Genomic DNA, 15,214 nt, shown 5'->3' with positions numbered 1-15,214 from the left:
CACCCTAAGGGATTAGCTCCATGATTGTCCTATTTAATAACAAATATCATTACTCTTTGCAGGGAGGCTTCCAGGGAACGTTCATTCTCACTCCAGCTGATAGTCCCTTCCAGTTAAGCCAAGATGGCATCCTAACTGTGAGGAACTCCACATTGTTGGATAGGGAGAGAATATCATCCATTCACCTGCAGGTATTAGAAATAAGCCTATTCCTTTCCAAAGCAACCTGAGGCAAACATGTGCTATCTGATCTGTCCTGGCAAGAAGCTGACTCTGATATGGATCAGCAGCTTCTCTGAAGAATCAAATCCAGACTTTCACACTGGGGCTGTTTGGAGGGAATTACCACTAGTGATACAGTTTACCCAGCTTCCAAATGTTGTTCATCCTTCTTACTACTTACAGAGCAGGCATTGGAACAAAGCAATGATTTTACTACATCATTTTTAAAGGTCACCGCTCGAGATCATTTGTCACCTTATGGTGAGGGGCACTCTGCAATCAACATACTGTTGCTAGATGAAAATGACAACAGCCCAACCTTTAGTGGCACACCATATAAACAAGATATTTTCAACAACATGACTGCAGGAATGTCCATTCTTCAGGTACTAGAAGTGTTAAGTGAAGGTGTCATCTTTATGCGTTGAATGTGTGCATGAATCCTTGCCTAAACTTGTGTATTGGCCCTATTGAATGAGAGAATCTTTTCTGAACTAACTCCTCAGAGTTCAGAAATGATCCACCTTGCATTTAAAAGCTTATACCTGTAAATATTCCATAATCACAGTGTCCTGGATGCTCTAATCATACCCCGGGTCTGGAACAAATGATAAAGGATTTTATTCTTGATCTTAGGTACTATGCACCATCCTGAATTCTACAAACAGAAGACAGAACATAAGATTCTTATTGTAGAGTGTTTAATGAAAACTGAATGTTGTTAATGTCCAGAAATTGAAATAATTGTGAAAACTTTTGAAAGGCTGCTGAAAGCTGAAGTGTTGTGGATATTTTTAGATATGATATACATGGCATGATAGTAAATCAACCAGTTAACCAAATGAAACAGGAAACCAAGATAAAAATCTCTTCTGGAAGTGAGATATATAGGGAGTCGCTGTCAAAACTCATGCCTACTGATGCAGATCTACTGATTTAATGGCTCCTGATGTAACCTCTACACTAAAGCAAAACTATTTTTTCCACCAGGTTGCTGCTGATGATCCGGATGAGGGTATAAATGGAGAGATAAGCTTTATCTTAGCTGGTGGCAATGAAGATGGATACTTTGAATTGGATACATCCACAGGACAAATCAGTTTAAAAACAGTAATCCCATTAGGAGTCAACCAGCTTAAGAACTTTGTCTTGTGGATAACAGCTATTGATGGTAAGACAGGAGTTTAGTACAGGTCAACACAGCTATTCCTGGTGTTTTGTTTTGGTTTTTTGATGGGGTTTGATTTTGGTTTGGATTGGCTTTTTACTGAAGGGATGCTGTCAAAAGAGGTTCCCAGACTTAAGTTTAAAAATACCATGCATTTTTATCTGCTTTTGTTGAAGATAATACATAAATAACAGAATAATATATATATAAATCATATGTATAATCATAGAATCATGGAATAGTTGGGGTTGGAAAGGACCTTAAGATCATCCAGTTCCAACTCCCCTGCCATGGGCAGGGACACCTCACACTAAACCATCTCACCCAAGGCTCTGTCCAAGCTGACCTTGAACGCTGCCAGGGACAATTCTACGCTAATGTTGTATGTATTCAGGTTCTTATATTGTAACCCTCAGTAGACAAAACTGATCTTGGCTGGGATCTCTCAGTGTTACCATAAGAGCAGCAGTAAGGATTAACCCCCCCCCCCACCAAAATCAGTACCAGTGACAAAGTGTGTTTCTTTTAAGGCAGAAGGTATTTGTGCATCTGCTGGGAGATTTTCTTTTGCTTGCAGGTGGGATGATTCCAAGAAGTTCATCAGTGCCAGTACAAATCTTTGCAGTTGGAGATTCCAGACCACAGTTTGTTCAGAAGGCTTACAACGTGTCTGTGGAAGAAGAGCTAGCCAGTCCTGTCGAAGTAGCAAGAGTAAGAACAACTTCATTCTGTCACTTGCACAGGACATGACAGCAATAAGAAAATCCTGTCGTATACGTGCTCTAAATGTCTATATCCTTCTGGGTCATGGATAATTAGATGTTGTGTTTTCTTTCCTGCATTGCATATCAATCTCCATATACATTACATACTGTGTACACCCCTCTGATGAAGCGTGTCGCTCACAAAGGCTCTCTAATAACAAAGCCTGTTCTTTCCATTGCAAACCTTTAAACAGCACGGGCTACCATTTAACATAAACCCCAACCAAACAAACAAAAACCCAAAGCTAAAACCCAAAGCTAAAACCAAATGAAAAACAACAAAGAAAACCCCAGTACGACCTCCCCTTCTCTTCTCCACAAACCAAATAAACCCCATGACTCCCTTAGAAAGTAAACTTCCGAGCTTAGTTCTTGTTGACTTTGGATGTACTCCAAAGCCTGTAGCCAAAGGCTAGAATAGGCAATATTCACTCATCTCTTGATAATAACTCTAAAACATGACACGATAGAGCTAAGAAATGGAGACTTCCCATCAGAGAACTGTCAAAAGGGTATTTTCAAAGATGGCTCTATACCTTGCTCCTCATTTTGACCAAAAAATGCTCAGACAAGCAGGCCACCAGAATGCACTGGGATAGCTCCTTCTTAGACGCAGTTCTGAAGGCAGATGGGAGGTCTGATACCAAAGCAGTGAGAATTTCATGTGTTTTAGTGTTTTGATTTATTGACTTCCTGTGTTAATCATTTTTTCACTTTTTTCATATAAAGGCAGAACCAAAGGCTAAACTACAATCTATTTTTTTGCAACATATTATGTGTATTCACATTTCCTTCTTAGTGATGTTCCAGTGATGATGGAAAGCGCTCTATTTTTATGTGTATTGTGGTTTGATTTTTATTTCTTTTAATGAATAAAATCAGTAAAATTAGTATGAACATAATTCAAATCATTATTCTCTTTTAGACAGTGGCTTATTGTGTTTAATTAATTTATGGATAATATTCTTTATCTTACACAGGTGGAGTATGAGTCTGTAAATCCCCATATACCAGTTAGCTTTCAAGTACTAACGGAATCTGCTACGTTTGACATCAATGCCAGTGGAATCATTTGGACAAAAACCAAGCTGGACTATGAATCCCAGAATAATTACATACTAAATATTTCCCTGTCAGATGGAAACACTGTTGACTATGCTACAGTGTTTGTCAGAGTCACAGATGTCAATGATAACAGTCCTGTGTTTGGTATAAACAGCACTACCATTTCCATTCCAGAGAACGCTCCACCTGGAACCAATATTACCAGTGTGTCAGCTACGGATGTGGATGAGGGCTTTAATGGATTAGTGATTTATACCCTGAAAGGTGGAGAAGGAAAAATGGATATTGATACTTCAGGATTAATTGTGCTGGAAAAGGAACTGGACAGAGAAAAACAAGGCTTCTATAACTTAACAGTGATTGCCAGTGACCAAGGCCAACCCCCGCTATCTACAGCTCTCAATTTGACAGTCGTCGTTGATGATGTGAATGACAACCCTCCAGTCTTCTCATCAAGTAGATATGAAACGAGTGTCCCTGAAGATGAAGTGCTTGGAAAGGCATTGCTAACAGTATCTGCTACTGACTTGGATGCTGGGGCCAATGCTCTTGTAAAGTACAGCATCATTAGCCAGCAACCTCCAACCTCGTCACCAATGTTTGTTGTCAACTCAAGCACAGGCCAGCTCACCCTGAGCCAGCAGCTGGACTATGAAACCATAAAGCAATTTGAAGTGGAAGTGGAGGCATCAGATGCAGGGCAGCCGAGTCTCAGCGCTACCACACTTGTTGTTGTGCACGTACTAGATGTCAATGATAACCCACCAGAGTTTGATCAGGCAGCTTATGATGTATTTGTGTTAGAAAACCTGCAAAGGGGTAGTCCTATCTACACATTCAGTGTAACTGACAAGGACGAGGTAGGTATCAAATTAATCTCATCCTGATAAATCAAACTGACGTGGTTTTCTATATTAATCTGTACAAATGTAGATGGGCAGAGGGAGATTTCTTAAGTGGTTGGCAATAAATAGGTTTGGGGTCACAAAAACTTCATCTTGCTCTCTATGGAGCCAGGAATAAAACTTCCTCAACCAATGAAGCTAAAACCTTGTACAAAACAGTTTACTGGCTGTATCAGAAAACCTAGGGAGGGCTTCTCTCCCTATACATGTGTAATCCAGGACAGAAACAGTTGTTTGGCTCTGTATACATGTATATGAGATGAATGCACATACGTTACACCAGATAGAAAGTGGAATTGCCTATTATGTGTTATTGCCTATTATGTCAAAATAATCAGTTCTGGTTTAATGTTGCTTGCTTTTATCAGAGAGTATTTGTCAGCTCACTTCTGTAATGCAGTCAACCTGCCCTTAGTATCAGCTTAGTCAGGGAGCAAGGTGGTTTGTAAAGCTGATGGTTTCTTCTTCTTTAATAGGAAATTGCACAATTTCTTTCTGCTTTATAAAAAACTTGTTTCTTTCTCCCCTTGTTTTATAAATGAATTTCATATTTAGCCATGGCACTGAGGAACTGGTTTGGAGGAAGAGTTTTCTGATTTGCTTTAATATTCTTGCTTATGTCAGTTTCAACAAAGCATAAATGCTTCTCCCAGTTCAGACTCCACCGAACTACGTGTAATTGCTCCTTGCATCATGGAGATAGGGCTTAGCGAGGTTTAGAGATGGGATGTGTAGGACTCAAATAGGGAAGCCCACAGGGGCTTCCACTCATCCCAATTTCTGTTTGCCAAAGAAGCCCATTATTCCCCATAACTCAGGGTGAAAGATTTCTGTATCAAGCCTTGCACAGCACTCGTACTTCTGTAATGAGAAGTCAAATAAAATATCAAATCTTAATAATTTTTAACTTAAATATTAATCATTTTAATCTTAACTGAACTGTGTTTTCTTTTTTAGGCTGGCTTTTCCCAGGGACACTTTGTTCATAACAGTACTTTGTTTACTGTGGATATCCCTGGGATCCTTTCATTGGTTGACACAGAACTGGACAGGGAGACTACACCTGGCTTCACTTTACAAGTAAATCTGGGGACAAGCACTGCAGCTTTGGCTTCATTCCCTTGAACCCTTTGTTGTATCTTCATGAGGTGGTTAAAATACCAATACAGTCAACTAAAATTCCATTGCTGTTTCTTGCTTTGGCAGGTATGGGCAGTTGATGCTGCAATGAATGGGCTTAGTTCAAGCGCCTTGTTCCACATCACTGTTCTGGATGTGAATGATAATAACCCAGAGTTTCAGATGCAGCCATACAGTTTTGAGATCCTGGAAGGAGATTACATGTTGAGTACTCCCACTGGACAAGTCACTGCTACTGATCTGGATGAGGGAGAGAATGCACGAATTACTTATCACTTGTCAGCTGAGGATGGGGACAATCCATATAGCATCCAACAGGTAGGGGTTTGGATAAGGCGAAAACAGTATTTAGATACTGCTTTTCAGGAGCTGGGCTTGTTCAGCCTGGGGAAGAGAAGACTTTGTGGAGACTTTATTGTGGCCTTTCAGTACCTAAAGGGGCCTGCAAGGAATCTGGAGAGGGACTTTTTACAAGGACATGTAGTGACAGGACATGGGGGAATGGCTTTAGACTGACAGAGGGGAGGCTGAGATTATCCATTAGGAAGACGCTCTTGCCTGTGAGGGTGCTGAGGCGCTGGCACAGGGTGCCCAGAGAAGCTATGGCTGCCCCATCCCTGGCAGTGTTCAAGGCCAGGTTGGACACAGGGGCTTGGAGCAACCTGCTCTAGTGGAAGGTGTCCCTGTCCATGGCAGGGGCTTGGAACTGGATGAGTTTTAAGGTCCCTTCCAACCTAAACCGTTCCGTGAAGTTGCTTGACACAGTAAGAAGATACATCACGTATAAGGAGCAGACAGTAGTATGCATTAAAGCCAGCATGTGCTCTCTAGTTTGGTAGTGTAAGCTGATGTTTAAAAACTAAGGTATACAGATCAGATTTTGCTTGAAATCTGTATTATATTTGTCCAAAGGAGATGATTTCAATCCCTCATCTTTTTTGAGAACTGGGTGTACAAAATGATCTGTGCATTGAACCTTATTGTCTTCACTAGGATGGAACCATTTTAGTCACCGGCTATGTAGATCGAGAAACTAAAGACAAATATGAGCTGCTGTTGGTGGCATCTGATAATGGAGTACCTCAAAGGCAGGTAAGAGAGGAGAACACATTATTCTTTTTTTTCATGTCCTTTTATTCATAAATTGAATTGTCTGTGCATTTTCTGAGCCATGGTTTCCTCCTCTTGCATGCCAGAATTTCACCTACGTCAGCATTCAAGTATTAGATGTGAATGATAACCCTCCTCAGTTTACCAGAGCTCAATACGCAGCCAGTGTACGTGTAGCAACAGCAAAAGAAGGAGTGTCTGTACTCTTCGTGTCTGCTACTGACCCTGACATTGGGAATAATTCCCTTATTTCATACAGGTACATTTCTGTGAAGTTCATAAGTATCTTCTGTTAAAGAAGCAGAAGGGTGGTTTTATTTCTCACCAACTCTTTTTACTGTCATTAAGAAGATAAGACCTGTTCACAGATGCTTTCCAAGGGCTATAATTGGCAATTATTTTTAAACCTGGGACAAAGGACAGTCATTACTGCATGGTTTAGAGATGATCAAATCATGGGTATGCCATAAGGAGGAGAATGCAATCAAATGATAAACTTAGCAACAAGACTGAAAGCCAAGATTTGTTTGAATTTCTGTGATATTGAATCATATATTGGAGCTTCTCCTGCAATTATCTTCCTTCTGAGTTGGAAGGAGATGAATCTGAGTGCAGTATCTGCCTTCTTTTCATGGGAAGATAAAAGGCTTGGGATGTAATGGGAACTGAAGGCAGGAATGCTGCTGGTTTTGATGATGGAAGACTTACTTGGAAATCAAAAGGCCAATATATTTAGGCTAATGACACAGCAATTAAAATCTGTTGCTTAGCCATTCTTTGTAAGTAGGCAAATAGCATCTGTTGAGTGATTGTTACAGAAGTAACAGTAAGTGGATGGCACTTCCAAGGTCATTAATACAATTGGTATATTGATTTCTCTTTATTCAGCCTCCTGAACCATTCTGATGATTTCCATATAAATAACCACACTGGAGAAATCACCATCAGCCATAACTTGGACCATATCACAGCTGACAGGGTTGTGACACTGACAGTTATTGCTACTGACCATGGAGTTCCTCAGCTTACATCAAATGGTAAATGATGTGTTTTCACCTTCTTTTCTTATTTTCCCTACATAAACATAACCTTTGCAAACACTGAAATGTTAAATGAATCCCATCATGCCAAGTCAAAGTGAATTAGGGCTGGAATCCATGTTACATCTCAGCAATGAGGAATATTTGCTTTTTACCCTTTGATTCCCTTCCTGGCTGATCACACTAACAGGAAGTTTGGTTTAATAATCCTGGTTAGAAATAAATTTTCTGTATTTCTTGCCATGATGCTCATGGTACAGAGCCCAGGACTTCACAGTAGCAACCACTCTAAAAAGATGTATTAAAATAACATAAATAATGTGTGTTTCACTTTCAGTTTTCCTTCATTTTCTTAGAATTAGAAACATTTAAACAAATTAGAAACTCGCAAATAACCCTGCTCTTGCAAAAAAATATTCAGTCCTGTGGAATTTTTGGTAACTTCATCTATTTTTAGGGATTAGCTTTGTTATCATGAGCAGGAGAAACAACTGATTTTATTAATATAGGGAGAGTGGCCACGACAGAATTTGCACTCGGATGGTTTGACATCTATCCCTTCTCTGTTGTTACAAAGGAGCTTAGCATGAGATTATTAACAAGTAGCAAACACCTGCTTTATCCCATTGACTTCCAATTTGTGATTGTTGCTCTCCTATCATATTGAAGCAACGCTGCTGAGATCAGAGAAGTGGGGTTATTCTGAAACATTAGGTATAAAAGACATCATATATTACATATCAACACGTACATACACAACATCATATATTACATATCAATCCTTATTGCTGTTGATTTATTTTTCTTTTCATTCCTCTTTCTGTCAGTTTCTCAGTTCCTCAACATTTAGGGAAACAGAGCACAGCCCATGATGATTTCAGCAGCGACTTCACCATTTTAACTTGTTTTCTCTCATTAGCCTCTGTCACTGTCTACTTGCTGGTCAATGACACCAGCTTCGGACTGACCTTTGAAAGCTCCAGCTACGAGTTCAGCATTCAAGAGAATGAACCTGCAGGGACTGCTGTTGGCTCAGTGAAGGCTCTGACTGGCAGCATCGCTGTCCAAGTGGTGTACTCCCTGAAATCTCACAGCGACAAGTTCTCTGTTAGTGGCCAAGGAGACATTGTGGCTCTGGCCATGTTAGATCGAGAAGAAAGGGACCTATACAGCATCATTGTAGAAGCTGTTGATTCTGTGGTGCCACCCAATACAGCTGTTGCTTTGGTACAGTATATTGCATTTTAAAAAGGAATATAAAATATTAAGTATACATATATATATTTAAAATCAAGCAATATCCAGACAAGCATCATCTGTCATTCAAGCATGATGATTTTGAGAGCCTTTTATTCCATTTCCCTTTTTTCTCCAAGGAGATGCTACCATCTTGCAATACTTTAAACTGCACAAATGGCATCATTTCCTGAAAGTGCCTCTGTGAATAACCCATAACCAGAGAAACTGATCAACACTAAAACTGATTCCGTGAATAGTTCTGTCAAACGCATGAGGTAGATGAGCTCAAAACCACCAGGTTTTTAATCCTCCTCATAGAGTCATAGAGTAGTAGAATGGTTTGGGTTTGGAAGGGACCTTCAAAGCTCATCTGGTCCAAACCCCTGCAATGAGCAGGGACATCTTCAACTAGATCAGGCTGCCAAGAACCACATCCAGGCTGGCCCTGAATGTCTCCAGGGACTGAGGCATCTACCATCTCTCTGGGCAAAATTAATGGCATGAGAAAGATATTTCATCTAACATAGAGACAACATGTGAAATAACGTGTTAGAGTGCATGTTATCTCACTTATAGCAGTTAAGAATAAGCTAAGATGATGAAGTTGTGAAAATGTTTAAAGATGCTGCAGTTTTTATGCCTCCCTTTGGTTTTCTGGGTGTGTGAGTTTGGTTGGTTGGTTTTTTTTCCCCCTATATACTTCTATCGGGTAAAATTAACCAAAATTCCCCTTTCAATGCTGTTTCTACATTTCAAATGTGTCTCTTTTTCTTTCTCTTCTTTCTTTTTTATGAAACACACAGGTGACTGTGAGAGTTAATGATGTCAATGACAACCCTCCAGTTTTCTCAACACTGATTCAAACTAAACTATCAGTTCCTGAGAACGCACCTAGTCTAGACTTGGGTGTATTTTCTGCTACTGATCTGGATATAGGAGTTAATGCACTTATAAGCTACTCTCTGCAAGATGATTTTGCTGGGACGTTCCATATTGACAGCTCTACTGGCAAGCTGACAACAAAAAACTCCTTAGACAGAGAGATGGTGGACAGCTATGAGCTGAAAATAACAGTAAGTAGACAAATTTGATGCTTTCTCAACATAAAAAGGAGAAAATACTCAGTCATCACAAGAAAACCACTTAATCTCAGTGAATTCCATTAGAATCCATTAGTGAATTTCGACTGTTTATTATGTTTTGCGCCCAGAGCTTTGTTTTCTGCTGTGTAAATTGCTATTAGTCAATAAATGACCTTTGAACATCAGATCTTAAAGGTCACAGTCACATAATAGCTTACTGTGAAATCTGCAAAGTGTTCCTCAGTCCATTTTAGACGATGCAGTTGCCATACTGCTGTATTGCTTTTCCTGCTTTGCCATGCCATATAGTTTGTCCCTTTCCCTTATTTTTTGTCATTTTTCAAGTTATATCGACTTTGATATTTTTAAAACACTTGGAATACAGATTTCCAAATTAAAAAGTAGAAGCATAAAGTTTCATCCAATATTCATGTAGGTGTCTATTTATTCTGATTTACTTGATTCTTACTACTATTACTCAGATAAATTACTGGGCATGCAAAGAAGTGTTCCAGCACCGGCCATCATGTACAAATGTATTTGAATGAGCTTTTTACTGCTAACAAACAATTTAACAGGTCAAGGAGCTTGTGGAATGTGATCAGGACAGCAGAGGAATCATACTAAAAATCAAACAGTGTCTTCTGAAAGTTTCAGAATTAATAAAGTGGACACTTTTTAAGACTAATTGAAAATAGTGTATGTGTATCTATAGATCAGACCTTTCCTATGGTAGATGTTCATGCCATGTAAAACTGACCGTGAATCTGCCATCTACTCTTCACAGCTTGCTTTGTAGACACGTTAAACCCTCAGAATGTAAGGGGTTTTCTTATTCTTTTCAATGCCCCATCACAAATATGTGCCTGTTTGCTATAGTTTCATGTTGATTAGTGCTACATCTAATCACACGACACACCTGATCCGGATCCAGGCTTGCGCTTTGATTAGTTGCTCACTAAATGAGGCAGAGCATGTGATACGGTGAGGATAGCAGCCACAGGAGGATATGCAACACTTCACCTGGAGCTAGAGCAATGTCATAGGGTGACAACTGGTCCAGCAGAAAGTCTTCTGAGACAAAGCTTCACTTTTTTTGGCCCAAAACTGAACTGGTAAAATAGGGATTTTTATCGACGTAGTGCTGCATTTAATGACAAATTGTTTCTACACAGGCCACCGATTCTGGCAAACCGCCCCAATCTGCAAGCTTAGTTCTAAGCATCACCGTGGAAGACGAGAATGACAACGCACCGGTGTTCCCTCAGAGGTCGTACTCTGTGACGGTGAAAGAGAACGAGCCTCCACATGTGGTATGTGGTACTGAAGAATAAGCAGGCTGTTCTGTGGTTGTTTTCTATATGTACACTTGGAAGTGGCAGTAATCCAATGGTGAACATACTTCTTTTACTTTGTGGAGCCTGTACAATCACAGAGCATATTCAATTTATATGACAGCTGAGTGTCTATCTTACTGACTTTTCCTAAAGCACCCTTTCCCTCCTGTCCCCAGCAGTGATGCCACGCTGCATGGATCTAGCTTTTCAGAGCAATGTGTTTTAAAGACACTGTAGGTGTTGGGCATGTATCCAGCATCCCCCATGTTCTTCCTTCTCTTCTGCCAGTGTATCCATTTCTGGCTTCATATCCACCTCGCAGATGTGAACTAGTGATTTACAGCAACCAAGAAGTACCACCTAGGAATCTGTAACATCTGTTACCTGCTCTGCTATATGATGTGTCAGTATTCTAGCAATACAATTAATGGCCATATGAGTAATACCATCAGTAAACTCTATATAGTTAAATACCAGTTTTGTGTGTGTCTTTCCGCTTCTTTGCTCTCCTCTGAACCTGATGGCTTTGGTGTTTGTTTTGTTGTTGTTTTTCTCATTCAGATTCTGAGTGCAGCAGCCACAGATGCAGATATAGGGCACAATGCCATTATTCATTATGCTATAATTGGAGAGACCTCTTCATTTCTTGTTGGAGAACTTTCTGGAAACATTACAACTCTTCAACCTCTGGACTATGAAAGTCGCTCCAAGTATGCATTTCTTCTGAGAGCTTTCAATCCTGGAGAGCCCAGCCTCCAGGACACAGTAAACATTACAGGTAGCCCCAGTTTACCATATAAGTTTTACCTTATGTTTCCCTCACGGGAATATTTCACCATGTGTAATTATGAGGCATAAGGATAGCCTTCAACAGTAACACAGTCTGCTCAAGTAAATCATCAGAAATGATGATGTGACCTTCTCACTGCAGCCAGATGAAGTTTTCCTCAGAAAATGTCTGGCTTGTGTGAAAAATCTTCATTTTTGACAAACGGACATTACTTTCTTCAGTGTATTCACAACGTTTTCTATGGCATTTTTGCAGTACCTATTGACATCTTGATTGAAAAGGTTTCCAAAACCATAATTCAGTCTTTTCTGCTTGTTTACAGACAGCCTGCTAAAAAATGTTGCCCATGATTTTTAGTGGTTAAAATAACAGTACTTGATTATTGGTGTTTTTTCCTTAAATCAATCTATCTATATATCTATCTATCTACCTACCTACCTATCTGCCTGCCTACCTACCTGCCTATCTACCTATCTACCTGCCTATCTATCTATGTATCTGTCCGTCCATCCATCCATCCATCCATCCATCCATCCATCCATCCATCCATCCGTATCTTTTGAACTTGATATCCTAGTTTTTGGCCAGCCCTACTTTTGATCAGGATGACTGGAAGTATTGACTTATTTATTACCTCCTGTGCTGTTATTTATGTTACTGTACAGTTGCTTCACTAATTGTGGACCCTTACTGTGCCAGGTCATGTACAAATATAACACTAAGCAATCCTGTCTCACAGGGTTTGCAATCTGAGCCAAAGACTAGAGATACCAGATGAATATGGACATAGAAGGGAGCCCAGTGAAAACAACAAGATGGTATTATTTATGACAGACAGTAGTGACAACAATAAGATGTCACTACTATCTGCCATAAATAATACCAACATGCCAGCTAGAAGTTTCCCTATTGTAGGGAAACTATTGCTTCAACAGTAATAGTTTAATTCACAAAGGCAAGTGTTTTGAAGTACAGAAAACAAGAATTCCATCTGGTTTAAACTGGAAGAGCTCCAACTCAGAGGAGCTGTGCTGGTTTATATTTGCTGAAGAAATAGCTTGTAACTGTTCAGGTGCAATTCCTGTTTACACTCAGACATGGACCTTCTTTTACTAGTTACTGTGGAAGATGTTAATGAAGAAGGACCCGTATTTGACAGGCCCTCATACCACCAGATCCTTCTAGACAATTCTACAGCTGGCACACTGGTAGTAGATATCAATGCAAGAGATGAAAACAAGGATTATGACGAAGGCATTTTCTACAGCATTTCAGGTATGTTAGAAAAAATCTTATGGCTGTTTATTAGTGGGGTACTTGCATGATGCTAAACTGAGCTGCATGACACAAGAATGAGAAGTAATGGTAGTAAATTGAAATGGCAGGTTCTGACTGAAAATAAGGGGAAAACAAGTCCCCTGTGAGCACAACTAAGTACTGGGACAGGTAGCCCAGAGAGGCTGTCCTTGGAGGTTTTCAGCTCCTGATGGATCAAGGCCTTGAGCTTTCTATTCTGGATTCATTCATGACTCTGCTTTGTGGCAAGAGGTTGGACTAGAGGCCTCACAAGGGTTTTTGAGCCCAAGTGATTCTGAGGTGCAGACATAGAATAAAGAGAAGCCACGTATCTTGCTCCAAATCACATGTACAGATTATGATTTCAACCCATGTCTCTGAAGTCCTGCACGCATAATTCAGTCTCTTGTCTCTGCTGGCCCTGTTTAACATCTCCAACACTTGTTTTTCTGTTTTTAGGTGGAAACTCGGAAGGCCTCTTCAGTCTTTCCAGTACCACAGGAGAACTCAGGTTAACAAGAGACTTATCCAAACTGAGTGCTCCTGTGTATTACTCCTTGATAGTCACTGCTACAGATTCAGGTCTGCCACCTCTTTCAACTTCTGTAAAGGTACTGAAATGTTTACTTGTGCAGTTTATTCCCCAGGTTCTTTTATTTTAAACTGAGTGTGACTACACCAGGAAATGGGTATTAGTGAGGCAAAACTATGCAAAATGGGAATCGGAATGTCAGAGTCCCACTTCTGTGTTGGGAACAGGATACAGGATGATTACAAAGTTATGGCACTACATAATGGCCATTCCATTTCAGAAAAGAAAGTCAGGAGTTCTAGACTCTGTGAGGGAAGAAGATGAGAGAAGTGGAGACTTCTGTGTAAGGTCAAAGAGTGGGACAGTCACAGGGGATGTAAGGGAAGTATGTGAGAGAATAAACAGGAGACAGCAAATAAGGTGTTCCTGTTTATTTGCTTATATTAGAAGGAAAAAATATCTAAATTGAAGACTGAGGAATGTAAATATGATAAAAGAAATACTCTTTAATACAGTCCTTGTGACTTGTTGGTGATCTTCTGCCACTAAATATCACAGCTTAGCAGAACTGAAAAACAGGACTAGAAAAGTATATGGCTAAGAACATACAGAAAATGATATTCAATAGGACCTTAAAATGTAGACTTCTGAGGCATCATTCTTCAGAGCTTTGGGGAGCAGCTGTCTGGCATCATTTATAAATGAATTACCTTTATTTTTGTGAAGCAGTAGGCATTATTTGTGTACTGCCCGTCACCTTTATTCATCTATAAAGTCAGTTGTTATAATTCAAAACACATAGAAGCTCCTGCTCTGGTCATGCATTCTCCAGTGGAAGGACTTGTTGCAAATACAGGTCAGTACCTCTCTCCAGGAGCCGTTTGCAAAAGTGATCTGAAATGTGGGGTATGGGCCAAACTGGAATCCCTCTCTGTATGTAGGAAAGCATACAGGTGAACCTAAACTGAGGAGGCATTTTCACTGACCTTCACTGCCTACAAGGCACTAATGTCTCAAACTCAGCACACAGCAACCATCAGCTTCTTATTGACAAAGTTCTGGACTTGTGCTGTTGCATACCTCAGTAGACAAGCCTGCTACACCTGAAAACAGAACCCCTGTGGTCATCTGCTTTTCTCTGCAGGTGTCAGTGACCATAGCTCCCATCAACGTGTCATTCCCGGTGTTCTCCGAAGAAGTCTATCAGCCTGCCCCTCTGAGTGAGAAGACGCTGCCAGATACATTTGTTGTACACATCGATGTGTTGTATAAGGACCCTGTGATATACAGTATTGTGTCTGGGGATGAAAAGGGTAAGCTCTTCATGTGAAGTAACAAGGAGGGTGTGTTAAACAACTGGTGCTGCAGGGCGTTAGCTTTTGGCTTGTTTCTTCTCTCTCTTTGCTCTCTCTTGTCTCAGCTCCACAGCCATTAATATTGGATGTGTATCATCCAGATGTACACGTGATATGGATCGGGTGTGGGCACATGATTGAATTTCTGTCAGATTAGGGTTGATACAGA

General features: G+C 40.2%; 1 protein-coding gene across 1 annotated transcript in view; it reads left to right on the top strand.

The window, feature by feature from the left end:
• The window catches only part of LOC133273317 (protocadherin Fat 4-like), a 30,587-nt gene that overhangs the window by 1,393 nt on the left and 13,980 nt on the right, over window positions 1-15,214 (top strand). The window contains exons 3-19 of the mRNA XM_061461610.1: window positions 63-191; window positions 453-608; window positions 1,213-1,393; window positions 1,968-2,101; window positions 3,135-4,079; window positions 5,082-5,204; window positions 5,331-5,582; window positions 6,258-6,356; window positions 6,461-6,633; window positions 7,263-7,411; window positions 8,334-8,641; window positions 9,457-9,726; window positions 10,911-11,048; window positions 11,634-11,850; window positions 12,979-13,137; window positions 13,618-13,769; window positions 14,835-15,003. Coding sequence (XP_061317594.1) covers window positions 63-191; window positions 453-608; window positions 1,213-1,393; window positions 1,968-2,101; window positions 3,135-4,079; window positions 5,082-5,204; window positions 5,331-5,582; window positions 6,258-6,356; window positions 6,461-6,633; window positions 7,263-7,411; window positions 8,334-8,641; window positions 9,457-9,726; window positions 10,911-11,048; window positions 11,634-11,850; window positions 12,979-13,137; window positions 13,618-13,769; window positions 14,835-15,003 — 3,754 coding nt within the window. The remainder of the gene's footprint in view (window positions 1-62; window positions 192-452; window positions 609-1,212; window positions 1,394-1,967; window positions 2,102-3,134; window positions 4,080-5,081; window positions 5,205-5,330; window positions 5,583-6,257; window positions 6,357-6,460; window positions 6,634-7,262; window positions 7,412-8,333; window positions 8,642-9,456; window positions 9,727-10,910; window positions 11,049-11,633; window positions 11,851-12,978; window positions 13,138-13,617; window positions 13,770-14,834; window positions 15,004-15,214) is intronic.

The sequence above is a fragment of the Pezoporus flaviventris genome, unplaced genomic scaffold (assembly GCF_033815535.1).
Source record: "Pezoporus flaviventris isolate CSIRO_AGI_PZ_B2104156 unplaced genomic scaffold, CSIRO_AGI_Pfla_v1 ptg000031l, whole genome shotgun sequence".
NCBI lineage: Eukaryota > Metazoa > Chordata > Aves > Psittaciformes > Psittacidae > Pezoporus > Pezoporus flaviventris.
The sequence above is the reverse complement of the archived record's forward strand: the minus strand, read 5'-3'. Positions and strand labels throughout refer to the sequence as shown.